This window comes from Prionailurus bengalensis, chromosome B1, assembly GCF_016509475.1.
Source record: "Prionailurus bengalensis isolate Pbe53 chromosome B1, Fcat_Pben_1.1_paternal_pri, whole genome shotgun sequence".
NCBI classification, from domain to species: domain Eukaryota; kingdom Metazoa; phylum Chordata; class Mammalia; order Carnivora; family Felidae; genus Prionailurus; species Prionailurus bengalensis.
Window position 1 is genome coordinate 148,423,172 of NC_057344.1, and position 17,740 is coordinate 148,440,911.

General features: G+C 39.4%; 1 protein-coding gene across 6 annotated transcripts in view; it reads right to left on the bottom strand.

Annotated features, from left to right (window-relative positions):
- SLC4A4 (solute carrier family 4 member 4) overlaps positions 1-17,740 on the bottom strand; it is a 348,226-nt gene that overhangs the window by 13,294 nt on the left and 317,192 nt on the right. For all 6 annotated transcript variants that reach the window (XM_043572514.1, XM_043572513.1, XM_043572509.1 and 3 more), the window contains 2 exons: positions 8,856-9,034; positions 7,625-7,697 (listed from right to left, as the gene is read on the bottom strand). In XM_043572514.1, coding sequence (XP_043428449.1) covers positions 7,625-7,697; positions 8,856-9,034 — 252 coding nt within the window. The remainder of the gene's footprint in view (positions 1-7,624; positions 7,698-8,855; positions 9,035-17,740) is intronic.

Below are 17,740 nucleotides of genomic sequence, written 5' to 3' on the forward strand. Positions count from 1 at the left end.
TGTACTAATACAAAGTGTTTTAACAATGGGAAGTTGCAAAGCCATCTTCCCTGAGTTTTATCTATTCCTAGACCTTTGAAATGTCCTGAGTACTGTGGAAACAAGGATGATTCTGTTTCTGGGAAGTCTTCTATTTAAACAACAAAAGGTTCTCAAGCTTGGATTCTGAAAAGAAGTGCAAGTAATTTCAGTTTTCAAAAACCACAATCAATTAAGTCCCATCTTACCAATTCTACATAAAGGAGGCTATTGTAGCCAGAAAACAGTATGACTTCAGAGTAATTTTTAAAGAACTATTACATGTATTAAATGAAGCACAATTTCTACCAGCCTCTCCTTGTAATTACCTAAAACAGTTCTGTATCTGGGGCACCTGGGTGGCTTAGTCAGTTAAGCAGCTCTTGATCAGGTCATGATCTCAGGGTCCTGAGACAGACCCTGTGTCGGGTTCCACGCTGAGCAAGAAGATTCTCTGCCCCTCCCCCCATGTATATGCATTGTCTTTCTTAAAATAAGTAAACATTAAACAAACAAACAAACAAATAAACAAATAAATAAAATGAAACAGTTTTGTAGTTTTGACCCGTAGTGGGGAATTAGTATACTCAAAATATGTCATGACTATCTCCAATTGTTATTGGCTAGCTATAGGAATTACTAAATTTATATGTAATACATATATTTATTTACACAGAATATCACATGATTCTTCTAGAAAAAAAGCTAATAATTGTAACATAGCTAATCTGATCTTGATCTCAGAAAAAAATGACACTGAATGCTGAAGGGGTGGGAGGGGCGGCCGGAATGGTAGGGAAGCCACGTGTGCTGTAATACCTAACAGTCACCACAAAGAGGTGAGCACGTCACATTCAAGCACTTGAGGTCTGACATGTGCCTTGTTTGCTTTAGAATGTGCACATTTCCATTCCTCTGTACGAACTGACCAAAAAATAACTAACAAAGAAACCATTTCATAGCTTTCACTCATTTTTAAACTTTTTAAAATGTCTTTTGCAGGCAAGGGCACTCCCATTTTCCTTTAATATATGATGATTCCTTTCCTGTTATCTCATTTCTAATACCTTGGGAAGGAAAGAAAGGTAGAAGGGGAAAAGAGAAGTATAGTTCTTTTACAGTTGGGCAACTAGTTAGAAATCCTGTAGTAGTTACTTTTTAATCTGGGTGAAGTGTTTTTTCTGGCTTGAAAGAAAGTAATCACAAAGGTGATATTGAGCCTTATCTCCACCCCTCCCCTAAGTTTAGCCAAATATTTTCTCTATTACAGTTCTAGCACCAGAGTGGTGGAAAGTTGTGCTATGGTGTTGGGGTCCATTCTCTCTGAATTTATGATAGATTTCACCAAATCTACCATAAAATAAAATCAGAAGGTACCATTAACTCAGAATGGGGTATGGGTAGGATAACAGCCTTACATAGGATGATGGGGTTTTTTTTTGTCCCCCCCCCCCAAGAAACAGACTCTCCCTCTCTCTCTCTTTCTTTTCAGAGAGCGAAAGAGTGAACAAGTTGAGGAGAGGGGCAGAGGGAGAGAAGGAATCTCAAGAAGGCTCCATGCTGATGTGGGCCTCAATCCCACAAACTCTGGGATCATGACCTGAGCTGAAATCAAGAGTTGGACGCTCAACCAACTGAGCCACCCAGGTGCCCCATGATGATGTTTTTTAAAAAAATATTCTTTGGTGAAAAGGAAATAGCACATATAAGGAAGGCTACTGATTCAATTTTGGGGTCATCTTTAATGTGATACAGATGTCTTACAAAATTGACCATTTTCTTTAAGATAGTGCAGTGTGTCTTAATAAAAATCTTTCAGTTTGGAAATCTTGATGAAACCTGACAGAATTACTGGGTTAGAGGATTTTGGTGTTTTGTTTTGTTTTGTTTTGGATTTGGTTCATGAGTCATATCAAAAGGTCAATCCTTAAAAATGCATCACAACAGAAATTTCCCAAAGGAAGAAAAAAAAGAATGTTTTAAAAAGATGTGATCCCATTTTAAGTTAAACTAGTATAATATACATAGCAGTAGCAGGTAGACATTTTTATAAGGCAAGACAGGAGAAATAAAAACTCAAAAAACACAAGGAATACTAGATTCACAGGCACTTCAAGAAATGCCAAGTGATAAAATTATGCAAACAAAATTATACAAACGTACCCAGAAAACCAAAAGGCTTAATTGTAAATAAATATTATAATGCCTTTAATAAACATTAAAAATGAAAAAGTTAAATGCTTGATCCTACAACCAGATAGAAAAATTAAATTGAAGTCAATGAAGATTCCACATACTCAGACTACATCCCCAAATTTTTAAAATTCTAGTGAATGTAGTTGCACTCTTTTTTACTTAGCCCTCTCTTTGATTTTCTGATAGTGTTAGAATATTCCCATAAAAAAATGTGAAAGGGTAAATTTAATAAGAAAGGTAGACGGTAGTGGGTTGTCCACAGTACAAAATTCAGTAGAGGCGTGAAGCCTCCCAGCAGAATAATAATCATTTTGTATGTGTATGTGTATGTGTGTATGTGTGTGTATGCATAAAACTCAGAACGAGGTACTGATTGAGAACATGGAAGCACAGAAGTTAGACAGACCTGGGTTCCAATTCTGGCTCTACCCATTGTGGAACTCAGAGAAAATTGTCCCCTTCTATTTCCAGTATTCTCATCTATACAGTGGTTATGATAAAGATTACATAATACCTAGTTCAGGGCCTGGCTCATAATAGACACTCAAGCAATGATAAATGTGGTATTGATGTCATTATTTGCATCAGAACCATCACTAGCAACTGTCCAGCCTAGCCCCCCTCTGGTCCCTCTGTAGTGGGGGTAGAGCAGCAGCATAGGCCAGAAGGATGGCTGCGAAGGTCAGACTTGAAGCCTCGGTTTTATATAAGCTCTGCAATGTTGTTCTTTCAACACTATAGTTGTCTTCAGGAATACGTTATGAAAATAACATCCTAATGCCCTTCAGCTTTAAAAATCTGGGACCAAAAACTTAAAAAAAATAAAAAATAAAAAATAAAAAATAAAAAAAATAAAATAAAAATCTGGGACCATAAGGAAGCTGCCGCCTTGCAATCTGGTCCCTAGTCATTGAAGAAGCCATGGAGTGACTTATGATGAAGAGTTTGTGAAAATGTCACATTTCTCTCTACATAAGAGAACTGGAAATTGGATCAAAGAAGCTGGGGAAGATCAACTCATGGGAAATGAAAGTAAATGAGTTCTCTGAGGGCAATACTGTTTTATTTTAAAAGGCAATAAACCATGATGGTTATGAGATCAGGCTTTGGAGTCAGAACTGCCTGAGTTCAAATCTTGGCTCTACCATTTAAGAACCCTGTGACTTGGCAAGTTATTTATATATTTTTTTATCTGTAAGATGGATGCAATTATACGTACATTTTTCATAGGTTTTATTGGAGAACTAAAAAAAAAAAAAAAATCCGTGCAGAGCTCCTGGTCCAATGCCAACCTCAGTAAATGTAAGCGGCTATTACCACCATCATCTTCCTCGTCCTCACTATCCCCTCTCCTCGTTTCCCTGTTACTGAGCACAATGTGTGGCATATTGTAGGAGCTCGACAAATGCTTGCCAGATACAAATTAAACGCTAGCCTCTACATTTTAGAACCCTAAACAAATCTCAAAGACAAATTTTGGCTACGCCTCATGTTAAAAATGAACTAATTCAAGCAAAGGCAACAGAAGTAGCAGTGAACTTTACTTGATCTTTATTTCTTTAAGCTTGCCAAAAGAATGAGAAAAGAAAGCTCTAGGAACTGTCTTTCATCTTTTTTTGCTGCTCTGTGGTCTCCCCCAGTTCCCCCATACAGAACACTAGCTTAACAGGCAGTGTTTCTGCTGCAGAGACACAGATCTAAACTGTTTAACCGGTCTGGGAAGCCAGTTCTTCCTGCTTCCCCACAGTTCTGTACTGAATCTGTGGTGGGATTTGAGGCACGTATGACTGCAGCTAGCTAAGGTCACGGGGTATCCTCATGAACTTAAAGCTAATACGCTATGATTCCTTACACTCTTCCATGTAAAAAGACAGACTGCAGCAAAGAGATCAAAACAGAGGTCACAAATTTCATGTTCAAAGTAAGCCTGCATAAGTAGGCTCAGGCAACAACTACCCACCCTGCTTAATGCAGAGAGAAAATTACTTACATCATCTGAGCCCGCTAAGCCTGTGGGGATGCAGGGAGCTGAGCAGGGAAGGTGTTGAGCCATGTCATTTTAAAAAGTGAAAGCCACATATTTTTCTTGATCCTGTTCATTTGATCTGCCTTTCAAAGGTAGACTCTTAAGTAAAACCATTCTCTAAAGTTGTCACTTGTTCCTTTAAAGCACACATTAGTCAAATGGTGGAGGAGAAAGGTTCCCTCCTCCAAAGTAACCCCTGATACCCCTTTCTGTGTGAATTCTGAGGTTAATGGTTAATCCTGACTTTTACTTAGTCATAACTTAGGTTTTAGTTAAACTGTACCCTCAACATCCGCTTGTTCTTGTATTGACTTTTCACATGAGCTACCAACAATTCTGTGGTGGATGCTTATAACCCACCAAATTTCAACGATAAGAAGGGCACATGATCTGAAATCAGCTGATGTGATTCCTGAAGTAAAGAATAGTTCTACTTACTGAGGTTAAGGAATCACAATTCTCAATGCTGGACTGCTTTATTCTTGTTCGTTTCAAATTGAGGTTGGAAACTGTATTAACAAAATAATTTCATTTCCCACATTTTGGGCAAAACCTTGCCTAATAAAAATGTTTGCTAAACTACCTTTTTTGCTGATTCCTACAATGACTCTTTGCATGGACTCAGAGTTGCCAAGTGGGAATAGCCATGATTATGAACATTAGCAGCTGAACAAGGGTGAGCTTAAGGAAGGTCAAAAGGAATTCATGCTCATTGATCCCTTGTACCTCTTTTTCTCCTTTCTCTGCATTCTAATCTGCTCCTGCAGATACTAAGATGCTTTGCATATCGGGGCAAAAAGATTCATCGTAAAATAAAGAACAAAAGGGCTTTCAGCTTTAACTCCTCTGCAGCCATATTTGGGTGCAGGGTTAGAAAATAGTCAGGAAGAGGCGTTGTTGAAAATGTCTTGCATCTCTTCCTAAAAATAGCAATTTATACAGTATCTGTTCTCTGTGTCCCTTTGGGATCGTACATGATTACTCAGCTGACAGATTCTCCAAGATTAAAGCCCATTTGCTGTAATAAAAAAATAAAAAGAGCCTTTAAACACATCTGACTTTTTGAGTTAGGATTTTATACTGTATTAATGAAAAGAAATAATATAAAAATAAAAGAAAAAATGGGTGGGGACTGATAGGTACATTTGAACTGATGGAAAGATTTCTATTTATCCTCTACTAGTAACTAAGAGACCCTATTAAAAAAGAAAAATCTGCAGTTGTGTTGTGTAAGTCCACCGTTAGGAAACCCAGGGGCAAATTCATTCTTAGTAGATCCTCCCACAACATGAGATCACAATTGCCTGCAATGACCTCTCTAAAAATGGATCTGTCCAAAAAGAGGTTCCATTGCCTCTGTGGTAAAAAGCTGTCATTACACTTTCCACCAGTTGATGTGCTGGTAGCTAAGGGGCAACAATGGAATAAAAAGCCTTTTTGGTAGTGGATTTGATGCTGTGAAACTCACAACTTCAAACCTACCCCACAACTTGCTTTGCACTGGCAAAAGTGGTAATAGATTTCTCTCTGTCCCTGTAGAATGTAAGACCTGTACTCTCTTTTTAAGTCTATTATTTTGAAAGAGAGAGAGAGAGAGAGAGAGAGAGAGAGAGAGAGAGAGAGAACACACACGAGTTGGAGATGGGGCAGAGAGAAAGGAAGAGAGAAAGAATACCAAGCAGACTGAATTGTCAGCGCAGAGCCCAATGCAGGGATTGAACTCACAAACCATGAGATCATGACCTGAGCCAGTATTAAGAGTTGAACATTTAACCGACTGAGCCACCCAGCACCCTGACCTGTAGAGTCCTCCATATGTAACCAGAAACAACTTTGAGGTTATTTTTGATTTTACTTTCCCATGTGTTATGTGAAATATATATTCCTTCATGATTCTAGTCAGAAATCAGTTAAATCAGTTAACTGACGTTGTGGAAACCAAGGACAAGAGATGAGTATTTACATCTTTTAACTATTTACCAAGTATTTTGCACATAAGGTATGCATTAATCTAAATACCCTGAGGGCAAAGCTGGTCTTAGCTATAGGTTAAGAAATTATAGTTCCACTTTCCTTAAATTCATCTCAATGGCAACTGACTTATAAATGTGTCAACTTGAGAGAAAAGGAGGGCTTTCACCTTTTGGTCTCTATACTTCTATATTGTTTGAATTCTCTATAAGAATGTACTGCTCCATAACTTGTGTAATTAAACAAGCATTTAAAAAATCTTAAAAATTAGAATTGTTTAAAAATAAACACAAAATGCGGGCACGTGGGTGGCTCAGTCAGTCAAGCGCCTGACTTCAGCTCAATCATGACCTTGCGGTTTGTGAGTTCAAGCCCTGCATCAGGCTTTGTGCTGATGGTGCAGAGCCTGCTTGGGGTTCTCTCTCTCTTCCTCTCTTTCTCTGCCCCTGCCCCACTTGCATGTGCGCGCGCTCTCTCTCTCTCTCTCTCAATAAATGAATAAACTTCAAAAAAAATAAACAAAAATTTTCAGAGAAAAATCTGGAAGGATATATCAACAGTGGTTGTTTATAGCTTCTAGGTATACAGGTAATTTGCATGCTTTGTACTGTGGTGCAAAGCCTAAAGTACAAATTATCAATAATTAGCCACTATTGTTAATAGAAAAAAAAGAATAAAATGCTTACATCACACACACACACACACACACACACACACACACACACACACAAATGGAAGCTGCATGACAGCTACACCTTCTCTTTTCACCCTATTTCTTTTAAATAGGTTTTCCCATATAGCTCATATTCATCTATTTTTGTAGATATTCACCCCATCAGTCAAACCTATACATTTGATTCCTAACTTTCTAAATAATCTACCATATCATTTTTCTTCTTTAAAAGTTCATTTCTAAAGTTTTCTAGTCATAAATCATAATTTTACTCTATTCTCCTAGGCAATAATTAAATACTGTCAGCAATAATTAAGAATAGGAGAAAAGTTACAAAATGATAATTCATGTTATCCAGGAGTCTAGTCTGTGTGCATATGGGGGGACTGGAGGCAGGATTTAGGAACAAGTAGATGGAAAGTGATGGGAAGAAAGGATATAAGGAGAGCAAGAAACGTAGTGAGGAGAGGAGATCAGTTAGATTGAACTGTATGGAACTGCCATTTACATAGGTCAAAAAGCTTGGGTATTGGTAACTTAATACAGTTCAACCAAATAACTACAATAATAATAATAATAATAGAAGGAGTGAGAAGAACATCAAAATAAGTTTTTAAAGTCCTCATTCTACCTGACCTCTGCTTCAGTGTGTCACAGAACTGATGAGAATCTTGCAGATAAGGAATTCTACTCTACACATATCCAACTATCTGGAAGAGGCAAGTATTTCATATATTTACCTTCAAGATGGGAGCCATAAAGACTGACAGACCAGTCAGAATAAACACGAGGGTTCCAGTGACTCTTTGTTCTCTGAAACCAAATCAAAAGATTACCAATTGACTTCTTGTTTTCATAAACATGCTCTTGTCTTTTCACCTTCAAAAAAGACTGCACGATGAACAAACCAATGTTTGACTAAAACACCAAAGGTGTTGATATCTTATATAAATGAATACCTCAAGTACAGCATATAAGCTCAACAGAGCTACAAAATTTTCTTCTAACTACTGTATAATGTGATTTGAATTCATCAAGAGAAAAGTGATTCTTCTAAATCCTTTGCTTCTTTTACAATAAATAAAAAAAAAGTCACTTGCTCCTGGTCCATCAATTACTGGCCTCTTTGAAGCCCTTATTTTTTAAACAACTTGTACTGTTGTGTAATTACACCTTCTTTCGTGGGAGACAGATATCACATTGTCCTACATTCTAATTAACAAACAGCTCAGGGAAATTTCATAAGTGCAATAAATCCCATCAGTCTAATTTCCAAATCTACAACACAAGAGTACTTTTTAACAAATAGGATTCCCATCCAACACCCCTTCCCCCCAGCCCCCAGGAAAGAATCACCCACTGTTGTGGTGTGGGAAACAATGGCTCTGTCCTGTGAGCTATTCACCCAAGCAGTTAGGAGCAGGGTTTGCTGCAAAAAGTATTCAACACAGGATAAAGGTCTTATACAAACCCTTCCTGGCTATCCAAACTTAACAGCTGGAGGTCAAGGTTTCTCAGTGCTTATGGAGACAGAAAATGAACTGGAAAATCAGAGTTCCTTTCCCTTAATAGAATCTTAAAAATCATAAGCAGACCCATGAGTTTTGAGGCGTCTCAACAGAGCTGAAAAGTTAAAGAGTTTGACCTTTAAATAGGATTGTGATAGAGTACGTACCACAGCACCAAAATGAGCTGCATGTTCAAGAAAATGGATGGCCTGTTTGCAGTTTTACGTTGCGTCGTTTAGCCTTTCATTAATCAAAGGAAATATATGTAACGTAAGAAGTGAACTCGAAAAATTATGGAAGACTTTCTTTCTAATGGAAATTTAGTCTTTTCTGGAACAGCAAGTACAGGAATAAGTTAATCATCACCAGCCTTTTCTCCTCCAATTTTGCTCATTCCCTTTGAATGACATATAGATGTGGCATGGTAAGTTTTGTAGAGCTATTTTCCTCTGACTTAACATACCTCACTCCCAGAAACTTTGGTTGTTCTCCAGGTGCAGAAGTCTCGGTCTCCATCTTCAAACTGTCAATGTGAGCAATGGAAATGACAGTTGCAGCCACATACCACGGAAGAGCCATGAAAGAGCACACCACCATGAGGATGGCCACCCAGAAGAGATCCAGGTGATATCCAGCTCCTTTCTGTAGAAAGAGGTAACAAAACCACATGGAGAAGATGCTCGTGCTTCTATCTCATCCTATTTCCAGATGGGAATTAAGATTACCAAATAACCCCAACTCTCTTTGCTTGCTAAAAATATCTACCTCAAGGTGAGCTCCCCAAGAAAGGTGACTTTATCTTCCTCACATTACGCACCCCCCTCCCCAATTAAACGCAAAGCTGCCACAAGACACCTCCTCTAACTTTACTGCGGTCACAGCTTACTTATCATTTGCTTATTGCTAATTATCCTCTCTGTGTCCAATTTTGTAATTAGAAAAATGGAGCTATATATCTACCTTGAAGAGTTACTGGAACCATTCAGTGAAGTAACAGAGGCAAAGCATCTTACAGAAACTTAAAAGATAGTAGTTCTAGCATAGTAGGAGTTCAAAAAATGGTGATGGTGTGGTGGTGGCAGTGGTTGTTGTTATTAACATAAGCACAACAGACACCTTAAAGGCTCGCACTAATCCTTCTGTTTTTGACCGTTTAGCAATATGCTGTTCATTTAGACAGTATTCAGAATATGAGGACCAAAGATCTAAAAGCAACCTTGAGAAGGTATGTATGACTATTTCTCACCTTTCATGGTATATGAAAATAATTGTTTAATAACCTATGAACCATTATCATTAAGGTAACTAATACCACCTTAATCAGAATAGGCTGATTTCAAACACTGCCCAATGGTCATGATAACATTTACTGACTGGAAGAGCAGACGATGTAACAAAAGGTCTAGCTCTTTTACTCATTAACTAAATATTGTTAAATGTGTCCACAGTGTTATTCTGCGGTTATATTTCTCTGCTCTATTTATGAAGAAATCAAATGCCTAATACCCCTATGGAGGCTGAGAAAATAGAGCAGTCCATTTTCACAGCATGGAAGCAGCAGCACCAAGGGCCAGAGTACGACCAGTCTGAGGGAACAGAGATGCTGGATTTACAAAATGAGAGTGTGATTTATACCAGGAACCTGATGACTGTTATCATTCAGATCCTGTTACAGTTAGTCAGAACACTGCTCTCCTCTCACCGAAAAGCCAAGATTTCACCCCTGGCTTGCAAACATGGGTCCAATCATGTTCTCAAAGAACTCACCACAGGCAAGGGTAGCTGACACAAGAAAGAAGAACATATATTGACTTAGCCCAGGTTAAGACTATGAACAAAGTGTCCTTGGGAGACAAAGGTTAATATATACTCATAAAGTATATATTCATTTCGGTACAAATGGTTTGAAAGCATATGGTTTGAATTGGGAGTGAGATAAGGTAGGGGAAAGGAGAGCAAAGGGTGGGGATGAGCTAAAATAAACCTGTTCAACAATAACTAATGAGGTGAGGATCATAATACATCTGGGTCTCAGTCATTCCATTCCTTGAAGAAATACTGACTACCAACTTACTTATAGGCACAGTTCTACGTGTTAATGGAATATCTGTGAATGAAACAGACAAAAGCTCCCATATTCGAGGTGCTTCTGTTCTGAGACAACAATAAACAACATAAACTGACAGTATCTTAAAGAGTACTAAGTACGAAGTAGAACTATGAGACTTTGTACACTGAGCAGGATGGTACTCCACTGGAGGGTTTTACATGGAGGAATGACATGACTTGCTTATGTTCTAAACACTATGGCTGCTGGGTTAGGACAGACTAAAGAAAGTCAAGGAAAGTAAGACCAGGTAGGAGTTGACTATCATAATCCATGCAAGAAATTGTGATGGCCAGAGCCAGAGTGGTAGGAGTCAAGATGGCAGGAAGTGTTGGAATTCTGGCTATACTTTAAGGTGGAATCTATAGGATTTGTTCACTCCTGCTTGTGGATGTGTCTTATGACATAACTATAGACCATTCATGATCTGGCCTCTGTTCACATCTGCAGCCTCATCTTTCACTTCTCCCCTGCCTGGCTCCTATACCATGGCCACTTTCAACCATATGCAATTCCTTCAATATGTCTTACATACTAATGCATTTGTGTCTTTGCCCATATAGCACCCTTTCCCTGGAAAGGAAAAGGTGCTTCTTCTTACCTTGAAGCAGTCCTACTCATCCTTAAGACTTCAACCAGCCTTGAACTTTTTATAGTTTTCCTGCCTCAGCCCAGGTGAGATGGGTAAGTCTAGTTAGGTTAGATTTCCTCCTCTGTGTTCCCTTCATTTTATGCTTTCCTTTACCACAGCGCTCCTCACACTGTTTTGAAATTATGTGTGTATTTAGCTGTCTTTGGCATTAGACTGCAAGAAACAGGAAGACCTGGACTATGTCTATTCTCTCTATCCTGAATACCTAAGTAGAGTTCATGATGCATAGTCAATTCTCAATTAATATTTACCAAAAAATGAATGACAAATAGGATGTATACATTCTTCTGAATGGCAACTATAGACTCTTAATTAGTCATAGCAAAACAATTAAAACATTATTTGTTAATTGGCAGGAATGTGAATCACCTGGGCAGAGAGGGGAGGGGAGGTGGACAACAGCTGGAAATATTACATAGTTTCAAGCCCTATTTAGACTAAATCACTCAAAACCATATTAGAGGTACCAACATGGTAATTAACAGAAAGGACCCCCAAATCTTGGCATCAAAGAAACTGTAACAACCTAAGGCTAGATTAATGGGTCAAAAGAGTAGTTGTTGCAGACAAAGTCACACAGGCTACCATGAGCCAATGCTATGCTTTCTTGCTCTATTTGAAAAAAAACAAAAGTTTGAATTAGATGTCCTGGAGACTAACAAAAAGGGACCACATAATACCAAAGAGGGTGAAATGGGGATTGTAGACAGTAGAATGAATACAAAGGAAGCTATGCAAAACCACCAAAATAAATAAAAGTTCTGGGAGAAAACAATTATAGATAATAATTACTGTGTGCCTTGACATAATTATCCTCAAAAAGTCTTCCTTTCCCTCAACCATGCTGAGAGTTCTTGATACTCTTAAGAGAAAGGGAAAATAATCAACATGACCTGAAGGCCCTGCCAGGTCTGCCTCTGTGTGGTTCCTTCTCCATCCTCAACCCTCCCACTCTCACTGTAGCCTCACTGGATTATGTCAGGCCTTCATTCTTGTCAGTCTACTTTCTCTTGTAAGGCCTGTGCATACAAAGTGATTCCTGTGCTTGGATAGAATACTCTTCCCACCCAGCCTCACCTAGCTAATTCCTACTAATGCTTGAACCTCAGTGTAAGAGTCACCACAGTTCCTAAAGGGGGCCACACCCTCTCTTGTAGACTCTTAAAGCATCATCACCTCTCCTTCACAGCACTAGCCACACTTGCATTGTCACATTTTGCATGATCATTTGAATAATACCTATCATCCTCATGGACCAGAAGCTCTGTGAGGACAGGGACCACGTGTGTTTTTGTTCACCACCACTGAAACCCCAGAACCTGGTGCAGTGCCCTTCATAGAGTAAACACGCTAGATAAACGTTTGTTGGATAAATGAATGAATGTTAATTAATTCATTCAATGACACTATGCTAGATCCTGGAAGTAAAATCACAGATAATATACGATTTTTGCCCTCAAGTGGTTTACAATGTAGTGCTAGAGCTAAACAAATCAAGAGGTATTTGCAATATAACAATGTTCTATAGTTGGAGTGAGCTTGGAGTGTTATGGGAGCATCCAGAAAGGGTACTAAGCCCAAAGTCAAAGACATTTTGCATAGGAGGTGGTATTTAAGCTGAGTCCTAAAATGTGAGCCATAATCAGCTGTGGCAAGATATGGGGAAGCAGGAGAAAAAACTAGACAAATAAGCTGCCATTTTGAGAAAATGAAATAGATTTGGTGCATAGGAGGAGATGGGAGAGGTAAGAAATAAGGCTCCAGAAGTTAAAAACGTTGATGTTTTGCTAACACTTTGGAATTCTTATCATAAGAGCAGTGTGAAACCATTAGAAGTTTTTAAGCAGGCAAGTGATACGATCAGATTTCTGTTTAGAAGGATGGCTCTCTTGTTTTGTAGAGGACATACTGGAAGTGGTCAAGATTGGAGGCAGAGATACAGACATGACAGCACAGTCCAGGTCCGAGATGACACAGGTCCAACTAAAGTAATAGGACAGGTGGGAGAGAATTTAAGGAGACGGAGACCAAAGAGGAAAAAGCAATGTATTCTGCCAAATTTTAATGTTCGAGGCTTACAATGTCTAGCCAGTACAGTGTCTTACATACAGTAAACACTGGAGACATAACTGTTGACCAGAATGCTAAAAGCTATGCTAAAAAACTCATGGTGCCCCAACTATTGGCATAAAGACCCAGAACCCAAATGGTTCTGTTAGAGAAGTTGTTCCTGCAAAACAAACCTATCCATGTGACAACAAGCCAACTCTAAGATGTCTCTTTTAGCCAAAGGTATCTGAATAACTAGATTTGAATGGAATGAAAATAATATAAAAATACTGGAACTTTTTTTAATGTTTATTTATTTATTTTGAGAGTGAGAGCAGGGGAAGGGCAGAGAGAGAGGGAGAGAGAGAGATTCCCAAGCAGGCTCCATGCTGCCAGTGCAGAGCCTGACACAGGGCTCCATCACATGAGCCATGAGATCATGGCCTGAGCCTAAATCAAGAGGCAGACACTTAACCGACTGAGCCACCCAGGCACCCCTCAAATACTGGAGCTTTTAGAAGTAGTACTGTAAGAAATATAGAAAACTTTTAATAGAAATAGTACTGTACAAAATATACAAATGTTTCAAAAATAGCATGTGAATTGTTCTTACCCCTTGCCTTTTGCAGATTTTCATAATCTCCTACTTGGATTATACAGAGGCCTCCTAACCACTCCTCTCTGGCACCTCTCCCATCCATCCTTAATGCTGCTAGAGACAGTGTTTAAGTGCGGTGCTGGTGCCATTCATCCAGGCTGGAATGTTGAGGGAGCAGGGAAGGTCAGTAGCAGATGAGTGAGTCAGATAGGACAGATTATCAGCCACGACAGGCACCTGGCTCCCCATGCTGAGGCGTTGCATCTGATACGATGATGGGAGCCCTCAAAGAGTCCTGAAACTTCATCATACCTTAAACGCGCCTTGCACATTCTGCAACACTTTTCAAACTGGTACTCTAAGTCTTGCTATTTGGTTAAATCCGTTCTCTCTTCAAGGTCCAGCTCAAATTCTCCTGCTTCCCTCTCATCACTCAGCAATCCTTGGTCCTCGATGCCACTCCCGCCATAGAAGTCCCTGCTTCACTCCTGTCCCTCACAACCCACTCTCCTCATAGAGAGACTCCTGTCCCTCACAACCCACTCTCCTCTTTAAAATTTCAATTATGGGGCGCCTGGGTGGCGCAGTCGGTTAAGCGTCTGACTTCAGCCAGGTCACGATCTCGCGGTCCGTGAGTTCGAGCCCCGCGTCAGGCTCTGGGCTGATGGCTCAGAGGCTGGAGCCTGTTTCCGATTCTGTGTCTCCCTCTCTCTTTGCCCCTCCCCCATTCATGCTCTGTCTCTCTCTGTCCCAAAAATAAATAAACGTTGAAAAAAAATATTATTAAAAAATAAAATTTCAATTATTATACCGTACTTCCCTGCTCAAAACTCTCCAGTGGCTTCCTGTTTCCACTTAAAATAAAACACAGTAAAATCATCTATAAGGTTCTATATCAGTGTTTCTTCCCAGAATGATTTTACCCCCCAGGGAACACTTGTCAATGTCTAGAAACATTTTTTTTGTCACAACTTAGGAGGAAAGGGTGAAACTGGCATCTAGTGGATGCCAGTACACAGCACAGCCATCACCTTTGAGAACCTTTGCTCTACATGATCTGTTCCTACTCCCTTTGACCTCATCATGAATCACTAATTCCTCCATGTCCCAGTCACACTGGTCTGTTATCCATTCTTCAACATACTAAGGTTTTTCTACCCTGGGGCCTTTGCATTTGCTCATATCTTTGCTTGGAAAACTGTTATTTAATAAGCATTCATGGTGTGCCTGGGTAAAGTTGGTTAAGCATCCACCTCTTGATTTCAGCTCAGGTCATGAGCTCATGGGTTGTGAGATCGAGCCCTGCATTGGGCTCTGCACTGATAGTGTGGAGCCTGCTTGGGATTCTCCCTCTGCCCCCCTCTCTGTCCCTCTCCTGTTCATGCTCTCTCTTTCAAAATAAATAAACATTAAAAAAACAAGCAAACATTCATTAACGCCTATACTATGTTAGGGCTTGTGTTAGATAAAATAATAAGTACAATAGAACATGTGCCCTTAAGGGGTTTATAGATTATTAGTTGAAGACAGATGTGGAGGCAAATAATTTATTGTATGTGTAAGATACAAGGCACAAAGAAAGGCAAGTCAATCCCAACCTTGGTGGTGGAGATAAGTGGTGAATAGGAAAAATCCACTAAACTCCTTCAGGGCAGAGACCATAAATTAGAACAATTCTTATCTTCAACATCGAACACAAATATTCCATACATAGCAAGGACTCAAAAAATGCTCAAAAGGCTAAGTATGCCATTTAAAGTTTAAAAAAGTCCTGTCTTGGAGCACTTGGGTGGCTCAGTCAGTTAATCATTCGACCCTGGCTCAGGTAATGATCTCACATTTCATTAGTTGGAGCCCCGCATCAGGCTCTATGATGACAGCTCAGAGCCTGGAGCCTGCTTCAGATTCTGTGTCTTCCTCTCTCTCTGCCCCTGTCCTGCTCCCTCCCTCCCTCTCTCTCTCTCTCTCAAAAATAAACATTAAAAAATTTTTTTAAATAAAAAAGTCCTGTCTTTGTGAATATAAATCCAAAGGATGTTCTACTTTCTAAAACTAGAGACTATTTTAAGTAGCGGGGTAGGAAGTGAAACTTTACTTCCTTTTGATATCATATATACTTTGCTAATACAGAACAAAAGTCATTTAGGAATAATCCACAGAAATAAAAATCTAGGGGAGAAAAAGACTAGTTTGACCGTCTGGTAAATAAGATGATAATAAAGAATCAGGAGCAGTATGCACATGCACAGACACAGAATAAACATCCATGCTAGGAGCCCCCCATAATCCAGACAATAAGCTGGTTTATGGGGCCACCAAGAATCATGACTTAGTTCCTCCCCCTAAGAAGCTCACAATCAGATGAGGGGACTCAGATTTGTACACAAATTACAAAGCACTCTAGACAGAGATTCAGAGAGGAGACACCCCAAGTACAGAGGATAAACTAGAGGATAAACTGTTTAACAATTTCTAGAGTGAACACACAGAAACTTCCTGCAATGATGACATCTAAAAACAGGGCTTTGAGTAATATGAGCACTCACTATGAGAACCAGAGATAGGTTGGCATGTTTTCAGCTATCAGCTGTCTCACACAGTGCAACAACTCTGAGAACCATGTGGCCCAAGATAACCACATTCTTCAATATGTACTTACTGAGCCTACCATATGGAAATCATTGTGACGGGCCACATGAGAGCTGGAGAGAGGACTAAAACATGCCCTTGCCTTGAAAACATTTGGTCCAGAAAAGGGAGAAGGTAATTATACCACACAACTCCCATTCAAGATATTATGTGACCGGTGCCACAGAGTAATACACATACAGTAAGGGCAAAAACAAGAGCAACAGAAATTACATTAGGAGTGAAAGCTACACTGACAAGTTTATATCTGGAGGATTTTAAAAGATGGGAAGGATTTTGGTAAGTGGCAATCATTGAGGAATAGAGAGAAGAGCTGGAACAACTGGCAGAAGATGCTGCCAGATTTGAGGAGAAACCAATAACCCATTTGATCTGAGCATCATATAGTATGGGGAGAGCATCATTCTAAATTTAGGCTGAGAACATATCACAGAGAGACTTAAATCCGAGGCTAATGGGATGCTAAAGGCAAATGGAATTTCTTCAAGGGGCAAATGTCCAGAAGGCCAAGGTTGTAAAGGATTAGAAATATAGGACTGACATATAAGAACAATACTTTAAAAAAATTACTGCTTTTGAAATGAAGCAAGGGAAACTGATTATTAACTCATGGCTAAACAGAATAGTCTAGACATGAAATGAAAGGACTAGATCTAAGGTTATGATAACAGGAATAGAAAGGAAAAATAAAACAGGGAAAATTTTGGAGTTATCCAAGAAAACAACCTCAAATTTAGGGTTTTATCATAGGGGGTACCAGAAAATTTGTTGATCTACCAACTTATCTCTATTTCTAGATACCTATCCTACATTATTTCTGCTTCCCACACACTTAAAATCATTTTCCTTGTGAGAAGTATCCCTTGCTTTGCAGTCTAAAGCTCAGACTTTTTTCCTGCCTCTGCAGTGACTCGGGAAATAACCTTGGAGAAGTCATGACCTTGCTGAACCTGGTTTGCTTTTGAGTGCTCTGCAGGGATAATGTGGGACATAACTAACCAAAATGATGGCCAAGAAAAGCCAAGTGCCTTGGCGTTCCTACATCAATACAGAGCTGTTCAGCAGAGTGGAAAGGTGGATCCCATCCCAACAGAGCAGTCAGCCAGCCAGGGCCACTTGACATTGAGCCAAAGCAAATGCCACCCAAAAACATGCTGCTTTTAGTATTATAATGCCTCCATCCCTCTCACTGTTTCAGGTTTCTTTTCACTCAATTTCATAGCACTCAAGGCCCTTTAATTTTAGGTAGGATCCCCAGTTTTCACATTCCACAGGCACATTTCTTAACAAAAT